Source organism: Centrocercus urophasianus, unplaced genomic scaffold (genome assembly GCF_019232065.1).
Source record: "Centrocercus urophasianus isolate 14NV4802_14NV808 unplaced genomic scaffold, USGS_Curo_1.0 seq_17, whole genome shotgun sequence".
Lineage (NCBI taxonomy): Eukaryota > Metazoa > Chordata > Aves > Galliformes > Phasianidae > Centrocercus > Centrocercus urophasianus.
The window spans coordinates 26,149,857-26,174,831 of NW_024884722.1; the positions used below are offsets into that span (position 1 = coordinate 26,149,857).

At 44.4% G+C, this 24,975-nt stretch overlaps 1 protein-coding gene across 2 annotated transcripts in view; it reads left to right on the plus strand.

Moving 5' to 3' along the window:
• The window catches only part of JMJD1C (jumonji domain containing 1C), a 100,535-nt gene that overhangs the window by 42,209 nt on the left and 33,351 nt on the right, over window positions 1-24,975 (plus strand). The window contains exons 2-3 of one of the 2 annotated variants that reach the window (XM_042818569.1): window positions 3,487-3,600; window positions 21,004-21,109. In XM_042818569.1, coding sequence (XP_042674503.1) covers window positions 21,103-21,109 — 7 coding nt within the window. In that variant the 5' untranslated portion in view covers window positions 3,487-3,600; window positions 21,004-21,102. The remainder of the gene's footprint in view (window positions 1-3,486; window positions 3,601-21,003; window positions 21,110-24,975) is intronic. The other variant, XM_042818568.1, reaches the window with a different exon arrangement.

The window sequence follows — 24,975 nt, forward strand, 5'->3', positions numbered from 1 at the left end:
ACGTGAGTGCGGGGGGCGCAGCGGGGACCCTTTCCTCCTCCTCTCTCTCTCTTCCTTCCGCGGGGCCCCGCGCTCCTTTGTTCGCGGGGGGCGGCCGGGCTGGGCTTTGTGCGGCGGGCACGGCCACGCGGCGGGGGCGGACGGGCCGAGGAGCTGGGCGGTTGGAGGTTGCCTTCCGGGGTCGCGAGCCGGGCCGGCCGCCAGTCGTCGGGGAGCGTCGTCGGAAACGGCTCCGGCGGCGGCCGCGGCTCGCGGCGCTACGGGAAGGGCTCGGCCTCGTGGCGGCCCCGGCCGCCCAACGGCCACGTCGCTCCCGGACCGCGGGGACCGTCCCGTAACGGCCGCCCTGCAGCCCGTCGCGCCGGGACGGGAGGGGAGGGGAACGGAGGGCAGGGGAGCCGGCCCCAGTGCCGGCCCGCAGCACGGCGTTCTCCTCGGAGCACACCGCGGCCGCAGCCGGTTCTGGAGGAGGGGCGGCCATCCCGGAGCGTAACGATTGTCATAAGAAGAGGTGCCAGCGCCGCGCTAACGCCGACCGAGGAGCTCCGCGCCGCGTAGAAAAGTTTTCCTAACGGCACATGCAAATTAACGTCTCCGTGAGCTGCGCCGGGTTGGTGTGCGCGGCCCCGGGGGCCGTGGCACTGCCTGGGCGGCGAGAGGGGACCTCCGGAATCGGGGGCTTGGGCAGCGTCGGTGGGCAGGGCTCCTCGTGGCCGAGCGGGCAGTCAGAGCTGATGAGATAAAGCAGTGGGACTTTGGGGTTCTGTATTTCAGAGCAGCGGTTCAGAGGAACGCTGAAGTCAGATGTCACTTAAAATCGAGTGTGTGTTCTTCATCGTGGCCTTCAGAGAGAGAAGTTAATGTGGGTGTCAAAGAATGCTCAGCGCCAGCTTGAAGGGGGAGACTTGAGCGTGGCATTGAGTTTGTGCTGGTTCAAGCCTTCCTAGGCTCATCCTCTGCTTGGGAATGGAAAAGGGAGCGCCTTCCTCTGCAGGGAGCTCCTCAGCCCGTGTTCGTGTCGCTGCACGTCCCGCGTGCCTGCCTCCAGCAGCTGGCTGCTGCATGTGGAGCGCCCGGCCAAGCTGCCTTTGTGCACGCACGGTGTGAGGTTGGGTCACGTCCATCCCTGCTCGAGTGCCCCGGTGCCCTGCCCTGCCCCGAGCCCAAGGCCATCCTCAGAAGGCAGCTTCTGAAGGGTGGGGTTTGGTGGTGCTTTGGCAATGTGGAGGTTCTCCGGGGCCTGACAGATGGCAGCTTATGTGCGGTAGAGCAGCCATCTCTGTAGGAGGATGTATGTGACATGGCATAGTTTTGCTTTATTTATTTACATATTTTTCCTCTGTGCTTGTGGGATGGCCCACATCCTTCACATGTGTATTTAGGGGGCGTTGGCCTGTCTGGAGGCTTAGATCTGTGAAAGCAAATGAGGAGGCATTACGTTTCTCTCCTTGGCATAATCACGCTTGCAGATCTATATTTGGAACTGGTTCTTTTAATGCCAGCAGTAAGATAAACTCGTGGCTCACCCGCACCTTAATCTGTCGTCTTTTCTAAATCCCGAGTGATAACTGCAACTGCATTCCATGCAGTCTCCTTTCAGCTAACCATGTGGTATGTCCTGTTTGTGCTCAGAAATGCGTTTCCTGACCCAAATAATGGGACAGAAGGGAAGGGGAATGGTGTGAAAAAGTCAGGTGGTGTCTGCTTAGACCTGGGGGCAAATGAAAAACCCAAAGGCTGCAGCACTGACGTTGTGAAGGAAAGTTTATCCACTTGTGGGTTTGTACACTCATGCTTTGCAATGCAGTGGTGTGAGCTCCACCCTCCTAACTCAAACCATTAGCACTGCAAGAGCCAATCTGGAACGGTGGGGCAAGAGCAAAGGGCCTTTCTGAGCCATTAGAGGTTAAATAACTATTTGCTATGCAGGCTGCAGTTAGAATATTATCGTGCTCTCCTGCCCTCCTCGCCCTTTCATCCAGTTATCGTGTCACCGAGATGGCTGGCTGCCCAATGGCGTGGTGTTTTTTCCCCTTGCTTGCACAAGAAAGGGTAACAACTGAGGTGAAACCTTAAATAAAGCAGAAAGGAGGATGCAGTGTGCTAAATCTGTACGTTTGTAGCGTGGGGTATGTTTATTAGAAAGTAAGATGCAGCCCCAACGAAAGGCACTCCTTTGCTTGGCAAGGGCATGGCTTCAGCTCCCCAGGGATGTGGGCTACGCTGGGGAGGAAGCACAGGGCAGCACTTGTACAGAACAGAGCGGCGCCCTGAGCTCCCTCCAAGGCTGCGGCTGACACATGGACGGCTGTGGGCAGCTCACTGTCCCGCAGTGGCTCTGGGGCCTCGTGCTGCCTCACGGAACCATCACCGCCTTCAGCCTGCGTCTGATGGGCTGGCGCAGCTGGGGTGACCTACAGGGCACGGCGGCCTTTGCAGTGCTGTGTGCGGCTGGGCTGGCCTTTGTTTCTCCGTCTTCTCCTGAATTCTGGTTTTAGTCAGGTCCCAGAGGGCAGCTTGCCATTGCTGCTTTCCCTCAGCCCCATTTTCAGTTCTTTCCTGGTGTTCAGTTCCTCCACGTTTTCCCTCGCATCCTGCTCATTCTGCTGTTCATTAGTGCCTTCCTCTTGCCGCTCGCCGTCTGCCTTCAGAGCCAGCCGCATTCTCTCCCCTCCATCCGCTGGGATTTCCTTTCCACCTGACTCATCTCCTTTCGGCACAGCCGCGCTCGTTCCAGGGAAGCCTGCCAGCACGCAGGGACTGCTCAGCCCCTCTCCGGGAGAGCTCTTTCCGTCAGCGTTCCCTCCGCCCGCCTGCGCAGAGCCCGCTGCGGGGGGGCCGGGGGCCGCTTTGTGCGGCTCTGCGGCCAGATGGCACCGCGGCCTGCCCTCGCTGGTGGAGCGCGTCCAGGCCTCCTGGCACGGGGCCGGCTGAGGCGCGGGCGAGCGGCTGTGCGGAGCAGCTGGCTGCTGCAGGGAGGAGCGGCTGCGGGGGAGGCGGGCAGCCGCCGAGGAGATGCAGAGGCTCAGGGAAATGAGAGGGTTGACTTGAGGCAAGGTGAACGATTTCAGAACAGGAAGGGGAGCATTCTCGTGTCTGCAGTTGTTTCCACTTCGGTGTCCTCGCTGTAATTACCGCTGCGCTAGCTGGTCCTGCAGGCAGAGAGAGGATCTGCGTGCTAAGCTGTATGTTCAAGATATAATCGTGCTCCTGCACTTTGAGCTTCTGTGGTAAACACTCTTGCTCAAGAACAATGAGGGAAAGGAAGAATGTATGTTACAGTTCCCTTTTCTTGCTGTTTTTTCCACCAACGTCGCAAAGGAAAGGCGAAAAACACAAATCTCTCCTTTCTTGTCTAATTAGCAATTGTTACTCTGTTTTAACTTGTTTTGATGGAAGAAGTACTGCGTCAGTGTTTATGCAGTCCTGGGGGTTTGATGTGCTGAGCTTTTTTTAATTTGTTCGTTTTCTTCTTTTTTTCTATAGACATTCAAGCCCTTGGTTGGAAAAAGTGTATACGATTCGATTACTGCAGTAGAATTCCTTGTGGACAAACAGCTGGATTTTATAACTGAGGATAGTGCCTTTCAGCCCTATCAGGTAAGCAGTGTGGTCAGCATATGTGTACTGCGTGTTAACCGAGTTAAAATCCTTGTGATTATTATGTGAAGGGCATGAGAAGTCCTTTCCACAGTCGGGTTCTGTGCTGCAGGAGCCATTTCCTATTGATTATTGGCAGTGAGTGCTCCTCATTTTGTGAAACATTACGTCTGGTCTGGGGAATTTGATGATGCTTAGGAGTAGCACGCAGCTAATGTCATTGAACCACCTTTTAAATGAAATATCTGATCCCTTTAAAGGTTAATAAGTGCAGTTAATTGTAGAGCAGATAATATCTGTCCTCCTGAAACCGGGCTTTGATTTCTAGGCCTTTGCAGTAGGACAGTGATGTCTGACTTATTGTTTGTTTGAGAATGAGCAGGAAAAGTGTTTTTCTTGTATCAAAAATGAACTGTTTCATGCTGTTGTTTCTAAGCCTGCTAAAAGTTCCAGAAGCTTTGATTTTAATGCCTTCTTCATTAATTAGAAATGCAGTCATATATTAATGTGCATGTATTTAATGGAGAAATAATGACTTTTGTTCCCCTCCCTGAAAGAAGGTCTAAAAATCTTTTATGATAAATAGAAAAACATTTGATACTTCAGTTTACATGGGACCAATTGCAATTAGAATAGCCATAAATTCCTTCCTATGGCTGGGATGGTACACTGCAGTGATACAGAAATAGTACTTTGAGTCTTGGAATAACAGATGGCCCTGAATAAATGCTATGTAATTTTGTCCTGACACCCCTTGTTCTCTCCTCCCCCACCAAGACGTTTTTTTCCCAATACCAAATATAGAGCTAGAAAAAGAGAAGCGACTTGGAGAGAATGCTGGGGAAAGGAGAGGGAGGTTCAGCTCGTGGCAGGGCTGCTGCTTAGCATGTCTGCAGTGGGGAAGCTCACTGCCTCTTCTCAGGGTGAAGTGAGGTGCTGCGGCTCAAGCTGCTCTGACAGCTTGACTTTGGTGAGAAGGACACTTCCCACTGTCAGAAAGCCACGCTAGCTAGGTCAGCCCTGCCTTTCAGAAAGGGAGGTGGTGCTAGCGATCTGAGCTGGATTAGCAGAGGGTGCAGAGCACTGCAGCCTGCTGAGGGGGGGGCGGCGTGACGCAACGCAGTGGGATATCCTCCTTTGGCAGCAGCAGCCTCTTAAATCAGCTGAGCCATGAAGTGTAAATTCACCCTCAGAGCCCAACCGCAATCTCACAGATTCATTTTACAAAGCAAATACTTGCGCTAGCGTCTTTCCTTTGCGTGAAATCTGTCAAGATCGTGTCTTTGATAACGTTCATTCCAGTAAGAGTAATCAATCTCCTTTTGGCAGTGGATCATTTCTCACAAGATGAGCTGAGCAAAACAAATTGAATCTCAGGGAAGGACTGCCTTTTGTAAAACAGCCTTGTTGCCAAGCCTGGCTGGCAGCAACACAGCTATGCTTTAGGACATTTTGGGTCCTTCTTCAGGGATTATTTACTGATGATCTGAGACCCTGAACTGCTTCCATTTGGGAAGGTGCACACAAATGGAAGATGTCATTCTTGAAAACATCCTTTGTGAATAGCTGACTCATTGCCATCTTTGTAAATAGTACTGTAATTAATAGCATTATCAAGTTCAGTTTCAAAGGTTCTTTACCAGAAACCATTAGAATGCAGTAGCTTGTGAAAAATAGTTCCAGGTACAAGCTTCATCTCCCTGACTGTAGCCTTCTGTGGCATGTAGAGGGCAGCTGCTGTGTGAAAGGTGAGGTTCCACCCTCCTCAGACAGCTACCTGATAAAGCCTGAGGTGGGGACTGCTGATTGGCATGCATTGGGAATAGCCTGGGGACAACAGACATCTAAATGCTTCCTTCACTTTATCATTGCAAGAAGGTTGCTGGTGGAGATTCCTTGTGAGCAAAAAGACATCAAAGATTTTTTTATTTTTTTTTTATTTCTAATGATTATAAGAACTTTTGGAAACTGCATTCATAGGGGTATCTCTTTGCAGGCCTGTAAAACCTGAGTGTTGCAGTTGAATGATATAGGTGAGAACTTGACTGAGTGATTATATTTTTAAGAGACCGGAAACTATTTTAAAGTGTTAACCAAATTAAGTACTGGGAATGCACTAGACATGTTAATTTTGTCATCGTGTAACTGTTTTCTCACTAAATGTAACTTAAAAGGAAGATTGTTACTATTTCATTCTGCTTGTTATTTTCTGTTAATTTTTGGAAATCGGACTGCGCATTTTTAGCCCCATCTCACTGAATGTAAGGTGGCTTTTACCTGCCCACTCTCCTTCCCACCTCCTTATATTGGAGGGCCTCCATTCTCTTTGCCATGAGAACAAGATCCAAGATAAATCCCAAGTAATCTTCCTGTGAGAATCTGCTTGTCTCAAAAGTACAAAAAATGGTCTTTTTCTCCCTTGTTTGGTTTGGAACTGCTGACTAGTTTTTGAGCAGAGGACAAACCGAGGACCCATTCTTTGCAGAGATAACTATAAGTCTTTCTAAACATACTCAGTTTTTGGTTTAAGCTCTCATGGCTGTGCATTTTCAATATGAAGTCCTCCAGAGACCATGGTGATCTGAACGCTTTTTTATTGCATTTTGCTGCTAGTGCCTGAAATTCCAGTACCTTTCTGCCAAAGCAAACAGAGTTTGAATCTGTGTGGGAAGACTCCATTTCACTTCAGATACAATTCTTAACTACTGAGTAATTTTTCCCATCGTTGCGTGCACTTGTAATATTGTAATGGGCAGCAGAAGAGGGTTTGGTACGAGTTCTGCTCAGACTAGTTCTCATCAAAATACAGGGCTGTTTAACATAACTATTGGGCTAAAGGGCTTCATGAATAAGGCGGTGCTGTCGTTTTGAAGGTGACAACTGCTCAAGGCAAAGAAAACAGCGCACTTGGCACACTCTTAGCCTTGGCAGGAACAAAGTTGGAGTAGGCAGAGAGCTAAATTACTCTCGTTACCAGAAGTGGTTCTTCCAGAATCAGACTAAAGACACTTTGGCAGGACTCGCTGGGGAATCATGAACCGCAGATTCCCATGCCATGTCTGCTCTTTGCATAAATAAGTATGTTTCAATTGTTACAAGATCCAGCGACCTTCGTAAAAGCTCGGTGAATATCATTACTATAAGCAGGGTGTGCAGCTGCACGATACTAGTCTTTCTCCATTTTTTTCCCCATTTCCACAGTGCTTTGTTTACCAAGTGTTTGTTCTTTTTATCTAAGTTCTCTGTGATGTTTTTTTTTCCCCATACACGTGTACTCCTTTGAATCCTGCCTTCTCCATAAAAATGCCTTGGATTCTACACGTGTGGTGCCTTAAACACCGACCCACAACTTGTTTCCGGCGGCTTTTCTTTGGGTTGCTTCATAGAGGATACAAACGGTATTATTGTCTACATGAAACTTGTGTGTGACTGTGAATGACTCATTCATTAATCTGGGCTGGTCAGACCATGTAGTCATGTTGTTCTTTTTATGGTGGTGGCAAGAGGATCCTGAGGAGAAAGCAGATGCAAATGTGTTTGCTGTGGTAATTTGCATAGCAATGAAATGAAAATTATATTCCTTTGCAGGAAGCAATGGACAGAATATTTACAGCATGGTGTGTTTTTTTTTTTTTTTTTTTTTTTTTTTTTTTTTTTTTTTTTTTTTTTGTTAAATTAGTATCTGTAAGGAATGGACTTGCTTATCACATTTTAAGACCACATGCTCCTAATATTTTTCTGTTTTGCAGTCCTAGTGCATCATGTATATTTTGTGACCTCTCTCCAAGTAAAAACCCACAGTTAGTGGGCTTCACGGTGGTGTTTGCTGCAGACTGAGAATAAACATGCTTTCACATGCGTTTGTTGTTAAAATAAGTGAAACTACCCCACTCAAATACCAAAAAGCAAAACTTCTTAACTTAACAATACTATTTTGTGGCCATTGATGGTCTGTTAGTTGTATTACATGTAGTAAGTGAAGCAGCAGATGATGCCTTTCTTTCAGCAATGCAGTTTTCTTTAAGGACTGTAGATGGGGATAAGAAGAATTGAAGCTCAGTGTGGGGTGCGTGCAATCTCATCAGCCTGGTGTTTCTGTCTGGGTGGTGGCTGGCAGTACCAGGCACCGCTGGGCTGGAGCTGGTGCTTCTGCTCTCAGTGCTGAAAAGCTGAGCTCCAGCTCTACAGCTGGGCTGAGTTGTTTTACACTTCAAAGGAGCAAATGAAAAATAACAAAAACCGTGTTACACTGTACTTTTCCACACCAAAACACCTGTGTGGAAAAACCAGGAAAAAGTCTGCTTTGTCCAAGGCTCAGTGCTTTATAGCTCTGCCTGAGTTGGGCAGAGCAGGAGTGTGCTCATGCATAGTGCTGGGGTTCTGCTGGCTCCCTGCCCTTCCAGCACAGCTGCTCCATGGTGTGACTTAAAGCACTGCCTTGTGGCAGGGGCTTTTTTGTGCGTGTGCATGTTTTAGCAAGATAGTTTCCAGAGGATTTGTGAGCACGCAGCACTGGAACAAATGTGCACAGTTGAGGCAGTGCAGAGAATTCAAATTAAGTTCCTTCATAATCGTTAAACTTCCTGTGAGAGGGTATTTCACCACTCAAGGAAGGAAGTGAAAGGGTGTGCACACAGGCTTCAGAAAGTCCCCTGTGTGATGGTTTAAAAAAAAAAAAAAAAAAAAAAAGTAAAAACAAAATGAGTCAAGCAAGAGAATGAATCAAGAGCACAATTCAGTTCTCTGTGATGGAATTTTCTTCACTCCAACCTACCAACTCACATTTTCCTGAAGGAGTATATATTTTTTTATTATTATTAGTTTTCTTTAAAGATAAGGCTGATTGCTTTGGTATTTCAAAATGGTAAGGTCAGCCTGTCTACCTCTGTACTGAAGGTTCTGGATGTAAAGATATGGCACCAAGAAATCCCCTGTGGGAGATATTAAATGCAAAATGATAGGTGTGTGCACTTTGCTCCTCTCCTGAATGTGCACTGCATGCTTGAGAGTTGACAGGTCAAATGTCTAACACACCTTAATGATTGTTCTAGTAATAATAATACTAATAATCTTGCCTACTAACCATGAAATAGAAACTCAGACTGAGGATCTAAGTACTATTAGATATATTAAAAATTCAAGTTCTATATGCCATGAAGTAAAGCATGAGAAGGGAGTGTTGTGCAACTCCAGCTCTCTCCTTTTCTAGTTATTACAGACAGATACTAGGTATTTCAGGCTTGGATGCTTTGGGGTTTAATTACCGTGCTCATACAGACAAGTAAGTGGTGTAGTAGGGCCTGTGTAGTAACAACATGCACCTATTTAAGAAAAAAAAAAAATCAAACATGTTGAAACAGGGAGTAAAATAAGGTATTTTTTTGTATGTAATTTAAGCAGCCCATAATCACACAGTACAGACTTCTTTCAGATTTCTACTTCGGGCTTGAGGCTTAAAAATAGCTTCTGCAGCTACAATTGCTTTTCCCATAAACTTGCACTTCCACTGACCAGGCAGGCAGGAGGTTTGGGGCTTGTCCCACCCTTTGTGGTTGACAGAAGCAGCCCAGGAGCTCCGGGTGCTGACCAGCTGGCAGCTGTGACCATCATGTGTTTGGCTTTGTTTCCTCCATGGATGGCAGAAGCACACCACTTTCTGCATCTTTAACTCCTCTCGGCGTTGTCTCTAAGAGCTGCCTCTATTCCTTACCGTATCTCTGGTGTCTGGACCACCCATCGTCAGTCCAGCTGGCCTCTCTGGCAGCATCATAAGGAGCGATGATCTAAACATCTTGTTAGTGACACATCTATGTTCAAGTGTAAGTTCCTAATGTGAAGGAAAGCAAAAGGCTGCATCCAGCTAGAAGTGGGTCAGATGACTCACACCAGCCTTCACCGCCTGCTGCAAGTGTGGTGCAGAAGAGTTGCATCTGAGTAAATGTAAGGAGAGAGGAGTGAGGTTGGGAGTCACGTCCTCCATTTCCAGAACGGAAAGAGGTGTGCATCGATTCCGTGTCCTGTCCCTGTGTCTGCCTTTACGTAAGAGTTGCATTTCCAAGGACTTGACCTGTCTTTATTCTCAAAGTAAATGGAATGGAGCTGTACCTATTTTGCCTTAATTTCTTAAGGAAAAGAAAGCTTATTTAGTCACGCTTTCATCTCTCTCCTGTTGCCCCACGTGTTAGTGAAGTTTGACCTGGGAGTGGAGATGCTGTGGGTCTGATGGGCCTTGGGGAAATGAGTGGCATGGGGGAGGCCGGCAGGCAGCACACCTCACAAGCAGGGCTGCAGCCCCGGGGACTGAGGGAGTGCTGCCTGGAGGGCCTCAGGCCTCGGGAGGTGCCTGGGCCCCATTGGGGGAGCTGCAGCAGAGCTGGGCCTTGGGGCTGCAGGTCGGAGGAGCATCCCTAGGCCTGCAGCTTTCTCTGTGACAGCAAAGCAAAACCTGTTGGACACGTCCCTTGGTTTTTCCAGATTTGCAGTCACTTAAATGGTTTGACTAATGAATTCTACATCAGTAGGTAGGATTGAAATAAATACTGTGAAAATTGGGAATTTGAAACAGAAGGTATGGGACAAAACTTATTTTTTCCCGCAAAGATGAGGTCAAAGCCTTTCATGGAAGTACTTCTGAAAAGCAGTCTTGATGTTACTGGGTTTACACATCTGCCCAGTGTTTCTGGGAAGAGAACGTCCTGTGTTTGATCACAAATGGTTATTTTTTTTTCACCAGTAAATGCCTGTGGAAAATACTGCTCAGGAGTAAGAGAGGCTCCTTGTCCTCAGTTCTCTGACCTTGGGCATTGCCAGTCCGCACGTTTGATTTATTAAAAATGGAAGTTTTTTTCATAGTTGTTTTTCTTATGTGACATCTTGACCAATACTATTTTCATAATGCAGATACAAAGTCAGCTCCTAGAGAAGCTGGTTTCATTTTTTATAACCAGCTGGCGCTTTCCCAAATAGTTGCTGTCTGTAGGACTGGGAATTCCTAGCACCCTGGGGAGCAACTTGGATGAGGAAAATCCTGCAGCCCTTGGGAAGGAGTGCTTAAATGGAGGAGGGAGGAGCAATCTTTCTTGCATTTTGGTTGGGCAGGGAGGAAACTTCAAATTTTATTGATGTGGATTTTTACAAGAATTTAAGTTTTAGCTTAAATTTGACCTGATAATAAACATGATCTGATGAAATGTTTGTGATTATGTTTGTTATTGCTCCTTCCCCTGGTATGACATAGATTTGTTGATGCATCTGCTACAGAATACTGCTGCAATCTGTGGTTTCACTTGGTATGCTCTTTAAATGAGGGAAGTACAGGGTTTTGGAGCGGCTTTATACGGGGAAGATCAATTGTGTTCTTCCCCCAAATTGTAAAGTTGAGAAATTGGAGATAAGGAATGGTGACTGACCTGAAGAAAGCCTCATTTATGCAGAGATCCATGAATTTGACTTTAAAGAAAAGGTCAGATTTATGATTTTCTTGGATTTGTGCGGATTTAAATAACTAGCATTACAAGGTCTGTGAGGTTGTATGTTCAGTAGAGTTCCACCGAGGCATGGCAGAAGGCAAATGGAGTACCCCGACTAATTGTAATCTCCACATGGCTGCTACCTTGTAACGTTTTCTTCTACTATACCTGTTTGAAATTACCTTTGTGAGAAGTGCTCATTTGGAGTCCAGAATCTGTGCTACATGAGAAGTGTTCTCTGCAGCCTTCAGCAAGTTGCAGTTAAAGTTGAGTGCAGTAGTAGTTTCAATGCCTAAGTGACTTCCTCAAGTTTTCCTCAAGGACTTTATTGCAGCAACAACTGAAATATCCATGTTTTCTCATTAACAATTCAGTCTTTCCTCTTTACAAACCATTATTCATCTGTTCTATAAAAAGACATAGCTACTGCTTTCTCTGGAGCTGCACAGTGTTGCAATGTTGATCCAAATATGATATGCATCCCAGCTGGTCAGGCTTCTGTTATTTATAGGGAAATACCTAAAATGGCTCCAGTAGGTCAGAACAGAGCTCTTAGCATGAAAAAGTACACGATGATGGCTGCATCACCACTTTTGCACAGTGATCAGCTAGCTGTTTTACACCCAGCCTCTGTGCCTCTGTCCCTGATACCAGGAGAGTGCAGCCTTCTGAAGGAAGTTCTGCAAGAAAATGGCCTGATTGTTTTCTCAGCCCACATACATTGCTCCTGTGCAGCTTTGCCTTCAATCCTATTGGAAATTAACTTTGAAAAGTTCATTCTTAGTATAGTGGTGGTCATTTACAGCATGAAAGAAACGATTTTTAGTCTCCACTACTTTACTTTTTTATTGATATGTTGGTCATTGGTACTTTATAGCAGTAGCTTAGGAAATACAATTTCAGACAAACCTCTGATAGCTGCTGGAACATAAACCATTAATGTAATAGTAATTAAATGGACTAAAGTCCTCTGAAAGGACTGTGAAGCATGTTGTAGCTTACTTTGAAGGATTGTTTAAAGATACCAGATGCATTCTTTTCTTCTGACAGAAAAACGGTTAAGATATTTTTATTACTGGGAAAGTTTTGTATTCTGTATTTGTATCTGTAATCCTCATGAGTTGTGGAAGTCACGTGGTCCCAGAGCTCCTGAAGAGTTTGGAGTTCGTGTAGAAAATAAATAAAAATTGAGGACGTCTGCAGAATGGCTGCTGATATTCTTGAGCTAATGGTAATGCACTGCCAAGCTGAGAGTCGGTCACAGGAGTGAGACATTTCGGGAGGCAGTGACAGGAGCTGTGATCCAGCTGCTGTTTTATGGTTTTCTTCTGCAGATTGAATTGAGAGACCTTTGCTTTTTAATACATTAAACTTGTAGTTATCAGTAGTTTTATCAAAGAATACTGTGTTGCTGAGCAGTGCAACGGATAAAGACTTGCTGGTAGATAGATCACCTTTAGACAAGAGGTGCGATATCTGCTGTCTTTTAACTATGCTGGCAGTGCACTGCTTTCCACCTCAGACAATTCAAGCTGCTGCAAGTGATTTCTGCTGGCCCTAATGCCAGGGTGCCAATTTCAGGTTTCCTGAAAATATCTGTTCCAGATCAAGAACTGAACTCCTAGCTTGACTTCTAGAGATGTTGAGCTGCCTTTTGGGCAGCCCATTTTTTCTGGACTGCTGACGGTCATAGGAGCACACTTTTTTTTTTTTTTTTTTTGCCTGGAGACACCTCCATCTGTGCAGCTTGTCCTTTAGGTGATACTATTTGGAGAGTAGTTAGATACCTTCTGAAAGCTGTTTGTGATTCACAAGGTGTCAGAGCCTGTGTTTAAATTTTAATACCAACACAGAAAAGATTTTTCTACAATCTGCTCAGTTAGCTACTCTCCTTGTTAGCATTAACTTGTCTCTGCTGGTTGTTTGCTTCAGGGAAACGTCTGCACTTTGAGGTTTCTTTTCCCATAGATAACTACAGTAGTGGCATTGAGTTGCTTAGTAAGTGATTTAAAAGCTTGGTCTGATGTCCCCACTTGACTTCAGAATTGCTGGCTGTGGGGTTAGTCTGATATTCCCTGTCTCTCTTCAGGAGTTGAGAAAATGCATAATTGGGAGTAGTCTGGGTATTGCTGAGATGATGGTGATAGATGTGTGGAGCCTGCAGTGATGGGCAAGAAGCATTATTCTGTGGAAAACAAAAGAGAAGCAAGTGTATGGCTCTGATGGAGGAAAAAGGTGTGGAGGAGCGCTGATCACTTGGGCTTTCTTTTATCTGTAGGTGGAGAAGAAGGTAAGCAGTAGGAGTGGTTACCATGGCTTTGTAAATGCAAGCTGACAGGCCTTCAGCTCAGGGAGTAGGAGCTGCTTATTTGGGGAAGTCTTTAGATCACGGGTGAAGAGAGACATTACATCAGGAGATTCCGCTTTCTGTCCCACACAGTTGAAGCAAATAGTTCTTCTGTTTCCCTCCTAATCTGCAAATCAGATCAGGACTCAGATTGGGATTACGATGACAGCATTTATCCCAGATGCTCGGACAGGGTGACATAACCGGGAGTGTAAGGGTCATCTTTGTTTAATCTCTGTTTTTCAAAGAACAAACTACTGTAGCAGTTACCAGAGCAATTTTTAAGTTGTTTGTGGCAGCATCTGTCTGACTGAGCATTGCTTTTGCTTCTGTGTTGACGGCTTCTTGCGTCCCTGCTGCATGCTTGTTCCATGTGCTGCTCTCATCTTCCATCCATCTCTCTGTACTGCATTTTCACCTAGAGGTATGAAATAATGTGCTGCCTTGTAAGAAGCAAGGCTTTCAGTGGGCACGTTCCACCTGAGACATTGGTAGTCTTCCAGCAAGGCAAATTTTTCTGCTTGTTTTTGTGTTTGTGAGCTAAAATCAGAGAAAATACTTGATTGTAAGTTTTTTCTTTTCTGCTATAATTTTGTACTCCTAACTATAATGTATTTTTCATAGCATAACCTTTTATATTTTTGACAGAAGTTGGTTGATATTCTAAGCGGTGTGAATTATTCTTGCACAGCTGAACAAATCAGTGCAACTTCATCTGGCTTGAAAGCATGACTTGGAGAAATGTGCCCTACTCCCTCTGATTTTCAAACCTGGTAATTATAATTCGAAATAACTGTCAACTCTCTAAGTATTGTGCAAATGAAATGAGGAAGGAATTAAGAGTTTGTGGAGAGAAGTGTTGGGCATAAGGAAGAGTGAGGAGCAGAAAATTGTTGATAGCTTTTCCTGACAGATGTTAACTGACAGTTGAAAAGTGACTAAATTTTTAGCCTTCATCACCTTTTCCTGTAGCACTGACTTTCTGTTCAGAGGTAGTGCTGTTACACGCTGCAAAGATCCTGTAGTCTTAAATGTGTGGTGCAGAGAATATGTAAGTGTCTGTCCCTCTGCTAAGACTGCATTCAGAGCCTCTCGTAGAATGAGGACGTGTTTCTACCCTCTTCCTATGCCCCAGAAGCTGCAAGGCAGCACTCAGCTCGATCTGTGCCTGAGCTGGGGGTGAGGGCTGTGCCCTCCAGCCTCATGAAACTGGTTCACGAGTAGCCAGCAGTAGCTGGGTTTGCATGAGGCAAGTGGTGACCGTGCACCCGGGAGCACCAGAAAATAGGTCAAGTGTGGGTTGGGGTTACATAGAGAGCACCAGCATTGCCTACAAGCCTGAGCCTCTGCCCTTTGCGCAGACAAAGCCATTTAAGGTAAAGCGGGAAGTTAGGGTCTCCCCCAGAAGTGGTTATCCTCCTGTAGCCTGTTTGTGGCCAGCAGCCTCAGAGGAGCGGCACAGCCTGCTGCCGGCTGCTCCCAGCATGGCGGCATGGCAGGCAGCTGGCCTTTGGAAGCGGCTCAGAAAATGGCTTCTTAGAAGAACATGCTAGGGGGCTGTGCACGGGTGTAGGAAGACAAGTAGAACAATGGAAGATCTATTAATTTTAGTCTCAGTTAAAGTTGATTTTTGCTTTGCAAGAGTCTGGTGTGGTCCACTTTGCTTTGACGGGGGCTGCTCTGGGTGATGCTGCCTGGAGGACCAGTCATTGCCGCCGCCTTTGCGTGTCAGTTGGATTCTCATCTTTTGCTGCTGGAGAAAAGTCTTGTAGCTTGGCAGAGGAGAGTTACCAATTCATAGGTAATGTCCTGTGAATACCTCTGGTAACCTGTCTGTCCAGACCTGTTTTTTCTTTTGTAAACTCATTGTCAGGCGAATGCTATTAAGGTGTGAGGTTTGTTAAAAACCAAAGATTGTAATGACTGGAAGATGATTACAGATCAATGATAAATTGACATCTATGTCAAGTGATACAATAAGTTAAAAAGAGGGGGAAAAAAAAAAGGAGAGGGGGGAGGGGAGGAAAAGAAGGCTATTTACCTAATGGAGTGGAAGCAAGGAGACAATTCTGCGCATGTTTCAGATGATGAGTGCATGGATATGGGTGTGTTTGAAGCCGGCTGTTCACATGGCTTTCTTTTTTTTTTTAATGGTAGAAATTTTTCTTCTAAAAAGATGTCATTAATGATGTAGTGTAAGTGCTCAGCAGTCTAGGTTTGACAGTCAATACTTTTTGCTGTGTCTGCTCTCTGAAGAGTGCTGTGGCAGTCTTAGACTGTGTTTCTCAGAATACTTCCAAATTGAATCTCCCTGCAGTTGAAGTCCATGCAATTTTCAGATTATTTGGTGCAGAAGGGGAAGAAAAAAGAAGCTTATTTATGGAAACTATCTCAAGATGTTCACTGATGGGATGAGAAGAAACAAGATTTTGCAGCTTGAGGGAAAAATACATCCATCTGATGAATATAGATTTTGGACATCTTTATGGTGAAATGACTCTTTGAGGCAACTTTCACTTTGCTTTGAAGCGTTGCAGGTATGGATGAAGTGAAGGAGTAATGTACTGCACAGATTTGCAAGCAACCTAATGCGTTTCTTCAGATGCAGTAGGGGCAAAAGCAGTGTTGATAAGTGGTGTGGTCAGAAATACAGGGAAATCTAAATATTAGACAATTGAGCTGGTAAAATGTGCATGATCAGGAAATGGAAGGTGCAAGCTTCTGACTCTTAGAACTCTGAATTTTTCATTCGCACTGTTTGAATTTAAATAAGTGCTTCTACCATTAAAGAACTAATGAAATGCCTATTCTTATGTGCAGCCTGTTCTGTGTAAACATCGTAAGCATGACTCTCAGGTTGGTTATGTACTAGTTTTCATTTAATTCGCGTCCTAAATCATCAGAAAACCTCTAAGCAGCCAGAGGAAGCTATAGTTAATTAAGCCACAGATGGTGAGGACTAATGTGGTGTTGACCTCTGAGAGGACTGCAAAATCTGCTTAGTTGATCTCTGTAAAACGCTAGCTGAAATGAGTTCCTACTGATGCTGAAGAGATGTCCTTTATGCATTGAATCCAAATGTGGATTCTGTGGCCAAGGAAGGAGATCTCCCAAATAAATACTTGCTGTTTTTTAATGTACGATGTGGGGTGAGACTTGGCCTTTGAATCAACAATTTGTTGTTGTTGTTTTAATAACAAAAGCCACAGCTTTCCACAACTGATTTTCCTGAAATACATATAATCAGTTCTCCTCCTTTTCACGGAGAAGAAAGCATTGACAGCTGGTGGTGGACTTAGTGTACCTTTCTGTGAGCAGCACACACTCGGTGTGATTGTGGATGTGGAGATGGAAGCTGTACTTGAACGTACCCTTGAGTTTTTGTGTCATGCACTGGGCTTTCATTTCTCAATTCAGTGAATTTGTTTTTGTCCCTCAAATTTGTGAAGGGTGACTTTAATGTGCATTTTAAAATGCTGAGAAGACATGTTGGTTTGATAGCACAAAGCTTGTTGGAAAGATAGAGAGCTGTGGGAGCATTCCCACCACAGGCATACCCTACTAACCAAAAAGGAAAAGGAACTCACTGTCAATGGAACCTTTCAGAAGGCACTTGGGATGGCTTTTTGGGCAGCATGCACATTCTGTTCACCTAATGATGCTTGTCAGTGTGGGAAGCAGTACTTTGTGGGTAGGGCTTGAAGTAGAACTGTGTACGTGTTTGGATTTTGTCTTCTTTTTCTGTGGATGCTCACTTTGAAATTCCTGTTTGATTCACAACTGACAGGAATTCAGAAGCACTGTAAGTGATCTGTCTGCACTTGTTCACCTGGGATTGTGAATTGTAACTTACTTGTGTCTGAATAAGGTCTCTGAAAATGCTTCTCTGAACAAAGATCGCTGCTTCCTGGGAAGAGTATGAGGTGAGGTGGGCCTGGCTGGAGCAGTGTGGTCTGGAGTTTCCACACACCAGAAGAAAGAATAAGGATACTCAGAAAAACACTGAATACTTCTTTTTTGGAGGGGGGGAAAAGTTCATTCTTGATGCTTCTTAGGACTGGTAGAAGTCCAGCACATAAGAATTACCATCTTTGAGTTCAGACTCAAGTACTGTTTGAACAATTAAGCAGAGTCCACTCCACCAGAGGTAAATTCCTCTGACAGTCTGGCAGGAAGGAAAAATAGCAGCAGCAAAGACCTGTAAAACCTGGCACAGGTTGGCACACTTGTGGTAGTCACATTAATTCATGTGCCTGGCTCCCAGAAGGGCAGGAAGAATTACTCCTGCCATATCTTTGTGGTCCATAAGCCCTTTGCCTTCTTCCTGCTGTTGCATGAAGCCGTTCTTGAAACAGGGGCCACTGCTATATGATGTATATAGAGAACATCCTAAGTAGGTTTAAAAAAGAAAAATTGCAGTCCCATTTATTTGATTTGCATTTCATAAGGGTTTCAAACCAGAATTAGCATCCTCTTAGGGGATGTATTCCAAGACTTGTGGAAAAACTGCTTTGAGAGAGGCACTGTATTTATTTTTATGAGTAAAACTCCCTTCAAATGGGGAACATTCTAGAGGAAAACTCTGTGGGGCAGTTAATTCTTTTGTGGATTATTCTGTCAATCCTTCCAGTTCAGCCAAGAAGAAAAGGAAAACTTGATGGCCTTTATTGCCAGCATTCATATCAGTTGACTAGAGTTGTTTTTTCTTGAATAACATACATGCAGTTTAAGGAAAGAGAGTGGGTATTGCAGTCATCTGCTCGTCCTCGGTACTGAGATAGAGACAAGACTGCAGATATCAGCCTTCTTCTTGTTGCCCTGTTTCTGTGATAAACCAGTTTAGTTAAGGCCGTCACTGCCCAGCTGTAACGCGTTATGCAATTAATTTCCTGAATTTAGGTACTCAAATTTAAGACTAATGATGGAAAAAAAACATCAATTGTGGCATATATTTTTGTATATAAGTAGGTGATAACTTTTTAAGATTTCAGGAACCATTTTGAGATTTCTGGAAACATTTTTTAAATGTCTTGACATTGAGCTTCACTTGTCAGTTACAATTTTGCTTTGCCATTCTAATTTACGTTGACCAGCATATATAGCATGTGCACATCTAGAAGCAAAATATTTTCTTTAGTGCAGACTGACAGTGTGTTAAATGCATATTTTGTGCGTGTGTGTTTATAAACCTTGGGTTCTCTGTGGTATCTTCCACATAATCTCAGTCTTACCTGCATGCAGTTTGCATAATGGATCTTTGATCTCTTGTGCTTTTTTTTAGCTCATTTTTTACATGGGCTCATAGTTCTCCAAAAGGACAGCAACACAAAGTGATGTTAGCAGTCTCATTTTCTAGGTGTCCAGACAAAGCACTCAGTCAGTGATGCCAGTACATTGTGTGTCAGATTAGGAGTTGGAACCAAAAAGGTTCAAGTGTGTTGTCAGTGAGTTCACTGTTATCTTCAGTGTTTCAAGTTCAGAGAAAGCAAAGGTGGTTAGGAAGGATGTGATGTCTAAGAGGAAAGCAGTACCACGTGTTGCCTTCAGAAACAGGACTAATCAAACGTTGTAAAGATCAGAAACTTTGCAGAAGGAACTGATGGAATTAAAATAACATTAGCATTACAAGCCCGATTTCTGGGTGCCTAACTAATGTGTATGGTCTTGACATGAGAGTATTGGTGCTCTAAAGGGGATTGAAGGAACTCAAATGTACAAGAACTGAGTTAGCTGTATTTTGTAAGTCAGCCAGACCAGTGTTGCAGTGCTTCAGTTGATTGCATAAGTTTGTGGATCTGCGTGGTGAAACGTGGTACTAAGTTTAGTGAGCAGCACTGGTGGATGGTTGGACTAGATGATCTTAGAGGTCTTTTCCAGCCATAATGATTCTAAGTTGTGGAGATGGGTGTCTCCTGCAGCTGCAAGTGGGAGTGCCTGGCAGCAGGGTAAGGGGTCACTGCATGGCTACAGCCACAGCATTGGTGGGACTCTCTGCCAAATCATACCCTCCTTTCAGAGCTGTTACCTCAGGGTAGGGGATCGATCCAAAGATGGGTTTGCAAGTGAAAGTAGATCATATCCATTCAGATCATATCCATTTTGATTGCCTTAGGAAAGGGAGCATTTTGCTACTCTGCTGTTCCTGAATAAATTCTAGCACGGCCCACCCTGCTCCACTGATAATGTCAGCAGCACGTTTGTGTGCTTTGTGATTTTAACCCAATGGCCAAGGTCGTGTCAGCTTTTTGCTTTTCCTTCATTCCACATGACATGTGTTATAAAGATCACCTTGACCATTCCTTTCGGATCTGTGGCTGTTATTCTTTTCAAAGCACAAGGAGAGACTGAAATAATTTTCTCTCATAGCTAAAGCATTGTTGCGCTCTCCACTATGGAGCATGGCACATCCTGAAGTGTCAGGAAGTGAGTGTTGAATTTGCAATAGACATCCTGTGATCAGTGGGTTAGCAGGAATAATCTCGTTCAGATGAATAGAGAGAAATTGCTCGTGTCACTCAAGGGCCTGGCAGCAGAGCATGATTCTCTGAGTGTTGCTTGTATCTTTGCTGCGGCTGGAGCTCTTCATAATGAATTGTGAAACATCAAGGAACTTGTTGGAGATCAAGGAAAGAAATTACTTGATCTCAGCAGCAGCACTGATAAAGCATTTCACATTTTGTGTATTGAGAACCGCTCTGATGATTTAGCTGTCTGAAGTTCTCTCAGCACAAATGAGCGTTCTTGCAGCTCATAGATTTCCAGAGCCGCCTTTTTACGAGGAGGCACCAAGCTGCACCACAGCTTTATTTCTCTACCACAGCCTCAGAGGCAGGAATAGCAGATTTGCTCTGAAATGCAGAGAAATAGTCATTCGAAGGGCCCAGAGATGAGTGATGGTTTAAGCCGTGCTTTCAGGGATATGAAATGGATGTGGGCCTTTTTTTTTCTTGATACACTGACTGTGCTGACAAATAGGACTTAATTGCTGGAGTTTGTTCTCTCTCAAATAGCGGAAAAGAATCTTTTCCAGAAGTGACATGGAAACTAAAGCATGCCCTATGTCAAATTGTCTAATTAACAAAGGCTCCTCTAATGGAGGAATAGTAATGGTGTTTCTTTCTCTTGCTGTACAGGTATCTCTTACATGTTATCTTGTTTTTTTTTTGTCTGTGTTTATGCTCAACATATCTGTATTAAATTTGACAAATATGCAAAAATGAGGGAAATCTTTTGATTCGTTTAATCACAGCTTAATTCTTTCTGCATACCTGTAAACACTGAAGTCTTTGTAGGCTAATTTTAGCTTGTAGTAAGACAGTATTTATGAAAGTGTGATCCTATTAATAGCTTACAAGTCTGGCCACATGCAGGCCCTGACATACTGTGTTCCTGTGAAATAACTTCTAGCACTGCGTTGCACTTCAGAGTTGGTTTTTTGTTTTCTAAAGGTAATACAGGGATTTGCAGGGAACTGGTAAAATTATCATCAAACTACTTAAAATTGTGCCCAAAGATATATTTAGGAAAATAAACAGAAATGTTGCAAGTAAACATAACATATGGTTCTTTTTCTAATCTCTACTTTAGGACGACGTAGACAGTCTAAACCCAGTTCTCAGGGATAACCCGCAGTTACATGAGGAAGTAAAAGCCTGGGTAAAGGAACAAAAGGTTCAGGAGATTTTTATGCAAGGTAATTATTTGGGAAATTGTGTTATTTTTATTCTGTGTTAGCTAGCTTAAGGCCATTAGTTGTGTGGGGCTCTTCCCATAGCATTTGTGGTATAATGCAGGATGTATTTCTAACTTGGTGTTTTGGGAAGTGTTTGTTAAAAGAAGAAAACAAGCCTGTGTAAGAAGTTGTGCATGACTTCTTCAGACTGTTTGTAACCTGTTTGATGTCAGCGTTTACAGCAAAAGCTGAATATGGTCAGTCTGAAGTGGAGATGTTTTATAACATTGGTTGTGAAGTGTTTGAAGGGCAACCACACCCTCTTTAGTCTGCCTAAAACTGTTGTGTGCACTGTTGGTATTATTGTTCTGTGTGAGAACTTTGCAGATAGCGATTTGTGCCTGATTCTTCACAGTTCTGTCACAGATGAATACTTTCAAATTGACCTGGCCCCAGTTGAAAAGCATCTTTCAAATAAATTACAGTCACAGATACAAGTTATGTGGAAACGGGTATGAATTGGAATAAATTATTTTGGCTCAACCATGCTAATGCTTTAAATACTTGTGTGTGTTTGCAGTGTATTCATTAACTTTCTACAGATTTGACAGCCAGGTAGCTCTATGGAGGCATTTCTAGCAATGGGAAGCAGAAGCTAACATCTGTGGGTCTGGGCTAAAATTCCTGTCTCACAGCAAAGCAGCTTTGAGGCAGAAATGCTTAAGTGCATGTTTTATAAATGAAGATTGGGAAGAGAGCAGTAAATAATCTAGTATTTTAAGAATGGGACTGAGATTTCTGTGCTGTCAGGTTTCTTTGGTAAACTAAGATGAGAAACATGGTAAGTATAATACAGATGCTACAAAACAAAAACAAGTGAACAAACTCAGCCCCACAGTTTTGTCCTTCCTTTTGTGTAGTTTTTAATTTGCTTAGGTAGGTCTATTGTCAAGGGCCGCAGAGGAAAGATGCTGAAGAAGCAGTGCACAGAATTGTGTAGATAGTAAATTGGTAGGCTCGTATTAGGCATTTTGGATTTTATCTTAATATCATCAGATACAGCATGATGTAATAATACCTGTTGGTGAATTTAATCCACAACTGGACTAGGAGGTAATGTGGAGTCAAATTATGGCTCTATGAAAAGGGAACTGAAATTGAGCTTATTATGTTTCACAAATAATAATAAAAACACATTTATAAAAGTCTGTGTGCACAGGTACAGAAGCAAAGCCCCAGCAACATCAGAACAGTCGTGTAGATGAAACTGCCAATACTTCATACACACAGCTCACTGAGGTCCACCCCATCATTCCAGATGCTGTCTTTGTGTCATTCACACATATATATTACAGAAATACACAATGTATATACAGAATATACAGAATATATGCAATATATACAATATACAGAAATGTATGTATATAATACATAATTTATCAAACGGATGCTTGGATGCATTGACGGGAACCAGATCAGGAGTATTTTAGATGAAGAGCTGAGACCAGCAGAGGCATCCCTGCAGACCAGCCTCCCTTGTCTGCACTCGTCAGTGACTCAGGGAGAGCTCCCTGGCGGTGCTGGCTGCTGTCAGCTAGTCACGTAATCCTTCCTTTCTCCTCCCTTCCATTTGCTTTTTCTTTACCCTCTCTGTATCACTGTTTTCCTGTTCCCTGTGGCTTGAGCAACATTTTCACTCCTGCTCTGTCCAAACCCATCTGTTAAGGTTGCTGCCATCCTCTACACCATTTTTAGGATTCAGCCTTTTCTTCGTTCTCTCACGCTGAAGTCATCATCTCGTATTTGTTGCTGTCAGAATTCTTTTTCTGGGAAAACAGGAAGGTTGGAGAAGAACGTTAAAGTCTGGTTCTGAATGGCTGGGAGGAAGTGTGTTAGTTTGAGGAGGGGTCATTCAGTCAGAACTGCTCCAGTTACAAGAAGTGAGATGAGGAAAAAGCTGTCCCAGGTGACCTGTTCTTGGGGCGGCAGTCAGAGCAGCATGCTTCCTAGCTTTGGCGGAAAGTAGTTTGTTCCTTGTTTAAAGCAAGCAAGTGCCAAACTTGGCCGCTTCAAAAGCTGTTGGGAAAAATAAAGCCAGTTCACGGAACTTATTCAGCGAAGTGGCTTTGATTTTTAACAACTGAAATCTCAGCTATATCTTTTTCCATATCAGGTTTATTGTCACTACAATCCCTGAGACAGAATATATAGTAATTCTCTTGAAACTCTGAGAGTGCTTCAGCAGTGCAGACATTTCCTCATAGAGCTGCACATGCTGTTTCAACTGTGTGTAGCCGAGCATGATTCAGTTGGGGCTGCAGACAAAGGCAGGCCTTTCCTGTAATGGCTGCTTGGGGCTGGGCCGGGCTGGAGCCAGGCCGTCCGGTGTCGTGTAACCGCAGCTTCATCTTTCTCCTTCCTGGCACCCAGCAACACAGAATAGACTACACTGTTTTTAAAGGTGGAGAAAGTCTGTTTTGCAAGGAGATAGGATAAAGGCTGGGTGAATGACAGACACAGATGAGAGCAAGAAGTGTGAGGGAAGAAATTGGCACCGGGTCAGTGCAGAAGAATACGAGAGGAGTTGGAAGTTGATGGAGAAGGGTGGATAGAGCTTGTAAACTGAGAAGACTGGGAAAGGATTTGGAAGCCAGCGATCGGGAATCGTAAATGCTAAAATGAGGCAAGAAGCTGGGGAGAGAGGAGAGGCTGGATCTGGTTAAGCAAGACTGAGACTGGAAATCTTTGTGCAGTTAGCAGTAGGATTGAAAAGAGGGAGAGCTGGAGTAGGAGAGTGGGAGTGGAGCATTGCACAAAAAAGCCCTGGCAGAGCTGTGGGATGGCTGGGAAGGGCTTGTGACATGGAGAGTGTGGTTGATGCAGGCAGAAGTGTGGGAGCTGAGCTTGAGACATTTGGCAGGGGCATTTGGAGTAGGGATTGCAGAGAAGCCACCAGGAAATGTGTCCCCATGGGAGGCCGGTCTGGTTCAAGACCAGGAACGTGAGACAAGTTTTTAGATTTTTGCTTTTTTTCTGCCTCTGCTTTCTGTGCCAGGCAGCAACTGCCCTGGTGCTGCTGTGACCCTGGCTGTGCAGCTGGAAGCACCCTCTGGGCATGAGCTAGCTCCAGTGGCTCGTGTGGTTCAGTGGGACTCAAGTTCGTAGCGGTGCAGTAAGTGATGTGGATGTGGGCAAAAGAAGGGTGCCATTGCATGTTGTTGCTGTTTTCTCAGCTGTTTGGATACCTAGATATGGTTGTTCTAGGATTCCAAGGTTAAGCCCCTAGACCACTTGGAAACGTCTACATTTAGGTTGTTTTGTATTTCTATTCATCTCTTAAATGTTCGCATTAAGAAGTCTTTATGATCACAGTGTTTCTTGTGCAGAGAGAATATTGGACCAAGAAGCGTGAATATGGGTATTTTAGTTGAGAAGGCTGTCACCTATCCTGTTTGTTGCAGACACTGAAGCTTGCTTAATATGCTGGGCAGGGGCTAGAAAGACAGGGCAGTCCTGTCCTTACCTGTGCTGCTGAACAACCAGGCACTTTTAAGTGAATCATTTAAGTTAGGCATTTCCCAGCTCAACCAGTCAACCCAGTGACTGGTTTGACTTTGGGTTTGGTTACGGAAGTAGCGAAAACCACAGCAAACTGAGCTTAGAGACAGTGCTACTTGATCACGTGAAGTGCTGTATCAAGACTAAGTGCCATGGAACTTGGAGTCCTGATGGTCAGGTGAGACACGGAACATGAATAGAACTGTTGAGCCTCTATTTCTGGGTCTTGAAATGAGCTGTAAACTAAATACTGTATCATGCCATTTTCTTTCCTCTCTCCTTGTGGGCTTTTGGAGATGAATTCAACTCATCTTTCCAGAAAGTCGGTG